The sequence below is a fragment of the Mastacembelus armatus genome, chromosome 24 (genome assembly GCF_900324485.2).
Source record: "Mastacembelus armatus chromosome 24, fMasArm1.2, whole genome shotgun sequence".
Taxonomy (NCBI): Eukaryota; Metazoa; Chordata; class Actinopteri; order Synbranchiformes; family Mastacembelidae; genus Mastacembelus; species Mastacembelus armatus.
The window spans coordinates 5,866,553-5,878,838 of record NC_046656.1 but is presented as its reverse complement, the minus strand read 5'-3'; the positions used below and the strand labels follow the sequence as shown (position 1 = coordinate 5,878,838).

At 37.9% G+C, this 12,286-nt stretch overlaps 1 protein-coding gene across 3 annotated transcripts in view; it reads left to right on the top strand.

Moving 5' to 3' along the window:
* Window positions 1-6,300, top strand: part of cd2ap (CD2-associated protein) — a 48,290-nt gene extending 41,990 nt beyond the window's left edge. For all 3 annotated transcript variants that reach the window (XM_026318407.2, XM_026318409.2, XM_026318408.1), the window contains 4 exons: window positions 32-112; window positions 1,323-1,531; window positions 1,803-1,866; window positions 3,206-6,300. In XM_026318407.2, coding sequence (XP_026174192.1) covers window positions 32-112; window positions 1,323-1,531; window positions 1,803-1,866; window positions 3,206-3,247 — 396 coding nt within the window. In that variant the 3' untranslated portion in view covers window positions 3,248-6,300. The remainder of the gene's footprint in view (window positions 1-31; window positions 113-1,322; window positions 1,532-1,802; window positions 1,867-3,205) is intronic.
* Window positions 6,301-12,286: the final 5,986 nt, after the last annotated feature.

Sequence of the window (12,286 nt, the reverse complement as noted above, 5' to 3'; positions counted from 1 at the left end):
TGAATATTAAAATAAACCTCTTTCCTTGCAGCCCAATAGGGAATTGAGTGTGGAAAAGGCTTTCAAGATTGATGAAGAGGATGCCAAAGCAAAGCTAACAGAAACCAGAAAGGTAACTGAGATAGCTGCAAAAGCTCTTGATGGAAACCAGTGGCTGTTATGTTTATTGTCATCACTGGCTTGAGCATTGACCCTTGAGAATAGTAGTAATTTGAACCCCTCCCAGAAAATCCTGGGATGTCTCAAAACACTTATTTGAAACACCACAAAATGCTGCATTCTTCTTTGCTGATTTTTTTTAGTTCAGTTCTTATTTCTCTACATGAAGATAGAAGGGATACATAATGGCTGGATTCAATGTCTGTCTCCTTTATGAAAAAACAAGCTACAATATCCCGTTGTGTAAGAGAGCACTTTTTACCTGCACTGCATCACTGGATTTAAATCCTTGTCTATCCTGCTGCTTCCAGTCCCTCTGGATTTAATTTGAGCCTCACCATTAACCTTGTATTACCAATCCTTTACCCTGGGGATGCAAGTATTAAAAATGACAGGGGAAAAAAAAACCTGTGATGAGCAGTTTATATACTTATACGGTCTCCACTTGCTAAAGTTATACCTGCAAACAACTTCTACATCACAGAGAAAGATTAACAACTACATTAGATAAATTACAGTTGGCTGAAGGGGAAAGAGTATATGTAGAAAGATTATGAAAATATTATAGATATAAAATAATATAAAAAAAGAAAATATGTAGCAAAAGATGCTCTTTTTGTTATTTTTGTTTTGCAAACTAAATATGTTTTGATAGGAAAAGTAGTTTGAATATCTGCACTTTAGTTGATGGATAGTTATTCATTGTGTTTATTATCTCATTTTAAATGGATAAAATTCCCATTATTGCCCATCAATGTAGCCATAATGACAAAGCACAAACATGTTTTGAGCAAAAGTATTAATAATTAAAAACTGACACAAGTAGTTACTCCACCTCTTTATTTTGCCCATCAAGAGATGTATTTTTTGCGCAATTATGATCAGTGACAAAATCCACAGTCTTCAGATATTTTCTTTTTTTTTTTTTAAGGTTTGTGTGCAGTTTTATTGCCAGTGTTATGTCCCAGCATGCAAACCTACATGTGGCTGTCTGAAAGCATCTCTTCACTGTGGGTCAGCATAAAAAAACAAACAGAAAGGATTTAGCTGTATAAAGACAGCAACTTTGGAAGATACTTACCGAATGTGGCTAACTTAGACTGCCTACTGCTCATAAAAGTTTGGACACACACACACATTAAAATGTTCTTTCTACCCTGCAGCCTTCCATAAACACCTCATCACCGTCATCATCACTCCACAAGCCCACCGAGAGCAAGTCAAGCCCTGCAGCAGCCTCAAGCTCAGGCAGTGTGTCTCTGAACAGCAGGCCTCGGTTGGAGCCTGAAGACCCGGGTTCCTCGTTGGATGAGCTGAGGAGCCAGATGAAGGACTTGCTGCTATCTGTGGAGCTGCTCAAAGCACAGCAAATGTAACGATAGTTGCTGTTCAGTTATTCCGAGCTACAGTTTCACGATGAGCTGTTTTTGGATACTTAGAATTGTACTAGCACTTGGCTCCGTTAGTGAAAGTTTAGCAATGTGTTAGGATTTAAGCTTTCATTTTATATTCAAAGAAACATTTGACATACACTTTAAGTTAATAACTAATTTAATTTCCAAAGAACACACAGTTGTTAGGGCAAATGAATATACATATGCTAATGTGTGTGTGCTTGTGTTTGTGTATATTTGTTTTTCCAGGAAAGAGATAGCACAGTTACGAGGAGAGCTGGATGAGGAAAGGCAAAAGCGCGCTGTCCTGCAGGTAACAGTGATGCCCATAGCTGCACCGTCTACATTCAGTACTCTCATTGGTTTCGCCAAATAGACTTTTCTCCATTGTGGCCACATTGTGCTCTTTCAGTACTTTGGTGCCCTCAGATAATGTTGTATATTAGCCTGTGTTTTGGCCCTGGGTACGCATCTTGGTAGCCTGACAGTTGCAGTACACCTAGCTTAATATTATGCAGCAGATTTGTTGTTAAATGTCAGTTCTATCTGCTCTGTAAAATTAGGGGAATTCTCCTTTACCTTTGCCAGAATATCATTATAAAATACTCACACATTGGACATTTGTAAAATAGATTTTTATATAAACTGAGCATCCATAGAGTCCATGTGCTCATACAGATCATGTCATATGTTGAGAGCATAAGAGCAGACCTTGATATGGACCTTGATGTAGTATTGTTTTTTCAGTCCTAGATCAAAAATGAAAAAAATAATAATAAAAAATATCAGCTAAGTGAAATACAAGTTGTTCATATTTTACTTTTTGACTAGAACTTGATTTAAAGTGTTTCCATACTATTGAGATGAACTGTGCCAATTTTTTCCTGCTTAGCTCGTTAGCCCAACACAGTTGGGTTCTTCCATCATGATCACACTATTGGTCATGTTACCTGGTGTCTGATCATTATATTGGTCTGGTAATGCAGCAACAGCTCAGCCCTTTCCAGCAAGACACAGATATGAGTGACACAGGAGGACATAACCCCCCACCAGAGATCCCCATAATATATACACAGAGACAGAACCTCATATTTGTTTAAACCCCATAGGATAACTTCTACTTCCACACATGTTGAAAAAGGCGAGATACCACATGATTACAAAAAGAGATTGCTATCAAACTTGAGGTCCGTTGGGACTCGAGACTCATTGCTGGGTAAAGCTGCATGTTGCAACGTGTTTATGCATCTTTAAAATGGATGATATGGATGTCCATGTTTTTTTTTTTTTTTTGGTTTTTTTTGGGTTGGTTGTTTTGGTTTTATTTTTTTTATTTATTTTTTTCATCAGTCAAATCCTTTAATATAAAGTGCGGGCGGAGGGGGGTGTCAACAGTGCCTGCTTTTTGCTAATGATAATTATTGTGACTATATTAGTATAACTATAAATGAAATTGGAGATATGTTGTAACCTAACAAACATGGAGCCAAACTCATAACCACAATGCTGGTGTTAACATGAAAGGTTATCCGATAAGTCACAGAAGTCTTATCTGTACAGAGTACTGTGTATTATTTTACCAGAGAGGCTCTAGTTTTTCAGTGTTAGGATATCCACTCTGAGTGTGTGCCTTGTATTTTTGTCCTTCACAGATGGAGGTAGAAAAACTAAAGCGGACCGTCCACTCAACGTGAAGCCCAGACTCCAACCAACAGCAAGCCTCAAGGTCAGCTGCTCTGGCCTGTGGACCCAACCAGAGAGCAGAGGGCGGTGACAAACGAATAGTTGAATGATGGAGAGAGGGTGGGGAATCAGATGAACCACCTGAAGCACAATCTTTTTTTAGTGATTTACAACAAATAAACTCTCCCCATATTTGTAAGATTTACATTTTGCACATATAAGTTTTTTCAAGCTAGATGTAATTAGGTTACAGATGTATATGTTTTTTTTTTTGCCAACAAAAAGAAAAACAGAAGCCTTAAATCAAACTACTGCTCTGGACTTGTAACTCTGCCACTCACACTCTTTCCCCTTCACTCTGGCGTTCCTCAAACTCCTCAGGGAGGAGGTTTGCTCTCAGTACTACTGACTTTGTTTAAAGCAAGGGGTTGCTTGTTTTCCTCTCCTAAGTTTCCTTCTCATATTTTTATGATGCACAAATAGTTAATTTTAAAAGAAAGAACAGTTTGATTTCAGTTAACATCTTTGGGTCCTCAGAGCAATATATTTTTCTTTCCTAGATACCGCTTTTCAGCAGTCCTCCACTCTGGTTGCGGCGGTTCAGAGAGCTCTTTGCTATTTTTTTTAATATACGTTTTCTAGCATTCCTATCCAGGGTAACACTACTGTGCCTGTTAAAAAGAGAATTCTATTAAGTGTTTGTAATGGGAGCTTACATTTACCGTGATGGTGTCTGGAAAATCTGCAGCATGATATTGTATATATATATATATATATATTTTTTAAGTCTACTGACATGCCTAGTAAATATATATATAGATATATATATCTATATATCGATATATATATCTATATATCGATATATAGATATATCTATATCTATATATAGATATAGATATATATATATCTATGGCCTCTTCTGTGCAGGTCTTTTCTATGTTTGTCAGACTGTTTCACCTGCTGGGGATGTCTTCAGGTGCTTAGCCAGAAAGTCTGCAGGTAATACAGATACTCTTCACATGCACAACGAAACAAAAAACTCTTCTATAAACTCATTGACAAGGATATAGAAAGGCAGCCTAATAACACAGTAATCTGTGGAATCTGATTTTTATTATTAATCTGACCATTATATCAGTTCACTGCCACAGCCTGCTCTAGTTCGTACACTTCTTTCTCCTAACCCTCTTTGTGATCTATATTTTGTTATGTACAAGTCCGCACAGCACTCATCAGTTCTCCTGTTATTATTGTACATGTATCTGCCTCCTCGTCTTCATCTCTTCCCACATTCCAAGAGTTAAAATAACTGGAAACACAATAGAGTGCCAGTATAATAATGGAATAACCCACATTCTCTTTCTTCTAAATCTTTTGGAAGAGCAAAGAGATGAGGCTGATATGTGTTGAATTTTAACCATTATATGAACCTTCATATTCTTCTCTGGGTGGATGTTTGAGACCGTCCTGGTGCTAAGAGGTGTGTGTCTTCTTTTGCCACCCTAGCATCAGAGCCTTAGGGATACCTATCCCTGTCAGTGTTTGTCAGTTGGCTGGTCCACTACGGGCTGAATTATGTCCATAAATATTAAATTGTTTGCCATGAACATTGGCACAAACTGTCCTCAGAGGATGAATCCTAATGAACTGTGATCATTGGATTTTACACCACTGACAGGTCAAAAATTTAAATAATTCAGAAAACAATTTGAATATTTAACAGACACATTGGCCAAATCTTTGGTGGATTCATCAAGCTGATGTATCTTTATAACTTTGGCGATCCCCTGACATTTGATGCCCCCATCAGTTCAAAATTTTAGACCAAAACTAGGACAAAAAGCAGAACCACTTCCCTCACTCTGCTGGGTAACTGCAGTCAAACATGATGTGATGATGTACCCATAACTAGCATAGAAGTTCAGCAATAGGAAATCTTCAATTCTGACCAAGAATTGCTCTGAGCTGGTGCTCTCAAAGTGCTTTGTTTGTTCCTGCTGTTTCCAAACATTTTTAGAGTATGTTAGCTTTGCTGTCTCACTGAGCTGCCAGCGTGGCTAGTTGTGTTTGATAATACTTAGAGGCTTAAGTCTAAACATTGAAGAGACACACAGGGGCTTTAAGATGAATCTCATAAACGCAAAATAAAAAAGCTTGGTTGCTTACTGTATAGTTTCATCAGCACTTAACTACACAGCAGAATGCATTTGGTTCTTATAATACTGGGCTAACTAAAATAAAAACAAATGATGCAAGATGAATTATTACAATGTGAGAAGTGAGTTACCCTCGGTGAGCTCTCACCTGTGGTCCTGAGCTCTGACTGTATAGTTCTGTGCCGATGAAAAGCGTTTACTTGCTCTTGAGATAAACTGAGATGAGTACAGCACCAAGTTCAACCCCTTCTGGACATTTTAGCCCTGGGTTTTGGTCACAAAATTGACAGCAGATTTTATGTCCAAGTCAAACTTTCTGTAACTGTTTCATATCTACTGTGTATTACACATAATGGTTACTGGTGTTTCTTATTTTATATATATATATATATATATATTTTATAGATATCTTACAAATGTCTTTCAAGAAGCTAAATTTTAAATTCTCAGGCTTGATACCATGCAGTTCAATGTGGGTTTGCATGCTTATGCTGGTGTCTTCTTAACATACTGTACTAGTGTAACAGAGTCCATGATGTTAAATTCTGAACTCTGTGCTTTAACATTGGTGACACCTTATATTTGACCTTGATGATCATGGCACAATGCAACAATTTCATGCCTGGTATAAAACAAACTTCTAGCACACTGCTCTTTAACAATATGGCTGGGTCAATGAAATAATTCCCATATAGGAAAGAGGGACCAGGGCGTTTAGATGACAGCTCTTTGTGTAACTGTAATAGGGCTTAACTTCCACATATTGTACATTCCAGAGTTTGACACCAAGAAAAGGGGAAATCTGTGCACATTTATAACATATTTTCAAGTGATTTTGTTTACAGAAGCTGTATCCTTGCATGAGCTGAGATTCTTTCCAAGAATGAATAAATATCCTCTTTATCTACTATCAGACTCTTTTTTTTTTTTTTTTTTTTTTTTTTGCCATGGAAATTGTGCATTAATGAAGTTTTCACATCAGCACAATAACCTGGAGGCTTTTTCATGCTGGACTTCTTTAGAATCCATGGAAATACTGAGTGGAAAGTGTTGACTGTGAAAATGATTCAGCAGTTTCCTGAGAAAATGTGCAGTTAAATAAAATTAGCCATGGGTGATGTGTTGTATAATATTTTTGAGTTCTGAGGCCACTATTAGGATTTTAACTTGCTCTAAGGGCATAATGAGTCTGATTAATCCACGGCAAGGACCAATAAAATCAAAGAGTGGGCGGGCCATAGAAAAAGCAGTGCTTTTGTTGTTTTTTGTGAACACAAGAGTTGAGTGAATATGAATGTTATCTTTTTATTTTTACTGGATTATTAATAGTGAGGAGATTTTTATTTGGCCATTCACCATAACTAGATGAAGCCTGTGAGCTGTACCGTGAAATGATGCTGACTCTGAGCAAAATACTAAGCTTGTTTCAACACTGTCAGTTATCTCATAGCTAATGTCAACCCCATTTGGGGCCCAGTGTGTCTCCATACTGCACAGTATAAAACAGTCAAACACAGAATAATCAGAAACATCTTGAGATTTGTTCCTCTGCAAATGTGTTTCTCATAAGATCTCTTAACATCAGTTTCCTCAACTATAACAAGCAAAAACAAAATTAGAGATAAATTCATGGACCTGCACACAAATCATACACAAAATCACTTCCAGCAATTACATAATAAATAAGGGAGACGACTCAGTGGTTCCTTATTCATATGATTAGAAGAAATAACATTTAAAAGAGAACATTCAGATCTCATATGTTCCTTCAAACAACAATATAATCATCAATATATCATCAATATATAATCAGCATCAATAATGCAGTAAAAATAAAAAGGTAAGACTCACATGCACTGAAGTGTTGTCTTTACAAAAAAAAGGAAAGCAGTTTATTTCTTGCTAGCCTTAGAACATTTTTGAGTTAAGTAAAATCCCACCTGCTCAATTTGAATAATAGGACATTAATAAATACATAGATTTGGACTAATTGTAACACGTAATTTTTAAGAGAAGATCTTCCAGTCCCCATAGGACTACAAACAAGGGATCAAACAGGAATGCGCACTGAGGACTCTTTACCTATTTTTAATGATTAACACCCGAGGTTAGTCCCTAGATTACAATCACAATCTAATCCATCCATCCATCTATTATTTATACCCACTTATTCCTTAACCAGGGTCACAGGGACCTGCTGGAGCTTATCCCAGCTCTCTTTGGGTGGAAGGCAGGGGTACACCCTGGACAGGTCACCAGTCCATCACAATCTAATCTTTCTGTTATTTATGAAGAGGTGAACATGTAAAAACTGAAACTAGAAAACTCTGGTTACTGCAGATGTGACATAGAAACTGCCTAACACTATTAAGGTGCTAAAACAGCATTCCATCCCTTTTGTTAATCTGGACTGGACTGGGACAGGCCAATCATATTCATTTCCATAATATATATTATTCCTTGTAATAGTTTGATTATATATTATATATATGATTTGAGTTATGACTCAAACCCATGATTCTCTGCAACTGCCCAGATTTGGTTCAGCTGGTATTGAACTTCACTAAAATCTGAACCTCAGAGGAGTCAGACAGAGGAAGTTAGATTTTTTTTAAAGGTGCTGGTTACATTTTCACCTCTTTTCTCCTGCCACTTTCCCAGCAGTGCACAAAAAAATCAATTCTGAAGATTTGTTGTAGAAAAAAATATATATATGTTTTTCTGATTTGCTTTTATTTTTTCTGGTCTAAATATGCACATCCCTCGTCTAGCCAGTATCATACTTTCATGTGAGTGTCTTTCTGCTATTTCACATGCCTGTGACTGCATGTGCTGTGTGTACTCCCCTAATGTGTGCACGTGTCACATCGAACAGAGGCAGTAGCATCTGAAATATGTCAGACAAAGAGCAGGACTTTATTGATTAAGTCAACCTCAGCCATGTTTCAGGTCACAGCACATCATGGCAAACCAATCATCACACTCGGCGTGCTGTTATATCTCAGGATACAATTATCCTCCTTCTCAGGCCCACTGACATTCCCAGAAGCACAGCAGAGTTCGCTCATCTTTCTTACTGGATTTTACAGTTTAGTGCATTCATAAGGAAGTGAGTTTGATGCTGTTTGCTGGGTGTCTGAGAAAGCACCATGCTGCTCTAGTTGCTGCAAGAGGAGAAGTTTGTTTTAATAAGCCAACATCCCTTGTCTGGTATCTAACTGTAACATAATGCACAACATAGTGGAAAGGTTTTCTTTAAAGACATGAAACATTTATTGAGCCTCAAGCTTTGTGCAATTATAACAGCTTTGTTTTTGTTTAGTCTTTTGCTCCTTACTAAGCTGTCCCTTTTCCTTCACTTGGCACTTTTGTAGTGCTCTCCTCACTGGATCTGGACACAAACTGAAAAATGACCTAAAAAAATTGAGGGAAGTAGCAAAGTTCAAAGTACGGTTCAATAAACTACTCAGAAAAGGCAAAGCTTTGTTCCCAGAGAGAGACAAGAGGCTTCAAGGAGTGTCTGGCATTTACAGCAGGTGAGAATGAGTCCAAGCAGATGAATGATGATTGGAGCTCTACTGAATGCAGTGATGAAGATGACGATATGTCCAGTTTACAAGAGAAAGGTCCCCTGAACATAAATAAATAAAAGAAGCTCCAGTCCTCTTATATAGGAGTAAGACACCCAGATTCAGAGACACAAAGCAAAAGTATCAACTTGTGCATGTTGCAGTTATGTCTCTGTTGTTTTGCATCTCCTGATGGTAATTTTCCATAATATTATTAATATAGAAAATGGCCACCCTTTGCCTTTAACTTGCTCCGTTGCTCCAATGCTGAAATTATATCACCTGATTTTATCATAGACCATGACAAAAATGGGAATAAACACAAGTTACCAGAAAATGAGCTTATTTATTAACCAAAAGAATTTACACACAGACGTGTGGGTTAGTCAGTAGAAAAAGTGATGTAAGTATGTTAGTGTGTAATAAAAAAACATTTGTAGAAAGTGCAAATAGAGCCAATCAAAAGACAGGAGGAGCAGTAGTAGGTGCAGGCAATGAAGACAGAATGAGAGAGACACAGGTTGGTCACCCTGTGTCTTCCATCGTCCAGGGCACAGGACACAAGTCACAAACTTCAAATTTACCCAAGTCTCTCATTCAGACTATTTCAATATGTACAACAAAACACACATACAAACAATATTCAGTCCAGGCAGCCTTTGATCAAGGGAGCAAACGGAAGTACTGTAAGTGCTGCAGATTCAAATATAATACTAATAAGTTCTCATATGAGGCTGTATCAAGTCATGTTACATGGAAGACGGTGTTGCTGTAGGAAATATTTGATATGAAGCTGCACTGTGTAAAAATATATTAGTCTTACATAAGTTGAGTTCAGACTGGAATTAACTTCATTGTGTTGTTTTCTTATAGGGACTGGAGGTTATTGGCAGATGGGTTTGTGACCAATGATATGACGACTGCACTGGCCTTATCATGCATGGATATAATCCAGGCTTGTTCAGAAGCTATCCTGGATGGTGCTATGCCACAGGTCTACAGATACATGAGAACCTATGGCACCTTTTCTGCAACAATTCTTGATATAACTGAGCATCATATCGATACCTGCATAGGGGACTCTGTTGGAAAAGCACTGACTGACTGTCTGAAGATCAATGTGCAGAATTATGCATCCATCAAGATTTTCTTAATGACACTTGTGAGACATATTTTTAAAACAGTTAAGTCCGTCCTGGCTTTGTTCACTCGGACTCATATCTCGGAGAGCAGAGTGCCAGTGGTTTTTGTCAGTGGCTGTGTAACTTCCACTGACGACCTTAAAGGTATGATTAATCTGTTGGCCCAAACACTGACAACAGCACTCAAGGCTCTGCAAAGAGCTGAAATGGTATCTCGAGCTCAGTCAGACCCAATTGAGTTTTGTGAACCCACTGACCAAGTGGAAATCCCTTCATTCGCTTCATATCCCACTTCTACCATGAAGAAAGATCTAGCAGCTTACATTAATCGCATGATCAAAGCCCTATATAGCGAAGCTCAAAGGCCACACCGTGAAATTATCTGTGGCAACAATAGGAATGTCTTTATCAAAGTTGGCAGAAACATAGTGACTGTGGAAGACAGTGAATCACCTGCCATGCATTCCTGTAGTGGTTGGGATGCCATACCCAATGCTATACCTGACGAGAATGATGCTGAGTCTCCTTCTGAAAGCTGTCCCTTAATTTCCGTTACAATAATTGCTTCAAAAAAGGGCAATTCCCATGAATTAGATCCCACAACAGAGAGAGAGATAATCAAGAATTTAGCAGATGAAGTGGCACAAGCATTTTTAGATAATCTGCAGGATATCAGTCAAAAAGTTGTCTGTGGTGATCTGGACATCACTGATAATGTTATATTAGGAGAACTCACAGACAGAATCTTTAATGTGGTAATGACTGGACAAGACTACCAGATTCCATTATTACCAGTGGGAAAACGTATGAGTGACACTGTGACCTACAGTAAGGTGAGGAGCAAGAACCTCACTGACACGAGGATAGTCGCTCTTTATATGAAGACTGAGGAGCTTGTTGCTCGTTGTGCAATGAGGGTTCTCTTGTGGTCAGCACAAAAACAGAAGGGTACAAATTATCCGTCTCCAGCTTCCACTTCGTCGGAATCGTCTGTCGAGCCCGACTCCTTTATACCAAGATATTCAGCAGGAGATGTCATAGAAGCAAGAACCAATGGAGAGTCAGCAAATAGTCAAGATTCTGCTGCCACATATGAACGTGCTGAGTCTTTGTTAGAGCCAACAAATTTCTTAGAAAACATTGTGCAAGAATCCTTCCTGTATCTGCTACTTGGGGAGATACTCGCTGTCAATGGCATCACAAACCCAAATATACATTTGGACCTTGCCATAAAAACCATTGAACGGATTCAAAAAGTTGATCTTAAGGTGAAGAATCAATTCAGTGCTTCCCTGATGGGTCAAAGTTACACACAGTTAGCCCAGACAGTCATTACAGACCTCCTGCAGGAGTTTGGTTCCGTACACTTGATGCGTGACGCATTGAAATTAATGCATCCCTACGTTGGGGAGGCTATTTTGAGACAGCTGAGAACTGCAGCTGAACCTCCAGTGTGTCATGGAAATGTAGGCAAAAAGACAAAGTGCAACCCCTTTAAGAAGTTCAAAAGACTGTGCTGCAAACAGGTATCTAAGAAGGCCACAAAGACCACCACAGTCATCCCTCTAACCACTGATCAGGACAGCACTGAGCTACAAGGTGAGTAACAAAGCATTAGAATGTCACAGCCAATGTGTCACAATATCAGTTTTTCATTGTAGTTTAGTCCAGTAGAGTCTGTATTTGAGGTGACACTTTACTGGTCTCAATAAACAATTAATATTAATATTTTATTGATTATCTTCCATAGAACACTTGAAAGAAGAAGAGCCTGTGATGAAAGTAATATGGAAACACCTGTGTCCACCTATGCGCAGGACCGCCGCCTACATCAGGAACAATTGCTCTTCCTTACAGAAGACATTCTCCTCTTCTGCTAGAGCAATACGTACAGTATTCACAGCTTGCTTGAGTTCACAGAGCCCATAAAGCAGGTCCCACCCCTCTTGCCTGTTAAAGGAGGTGATACCTAAAAATGTCTATAACATATACAGTACATAGTATAGGTATATAATATATATATATAAGATTATAGAATATATTTTTTAAAAAGTGTATATAATGTATAAAAGAGTAAATATAACCAAGTGTAAAATTATTACTTTTACTATTACTATTACTATAATTATTACCTATAAATATTTATTTATAAATAAATAAACTTCCTATAAATTTATTTAAAT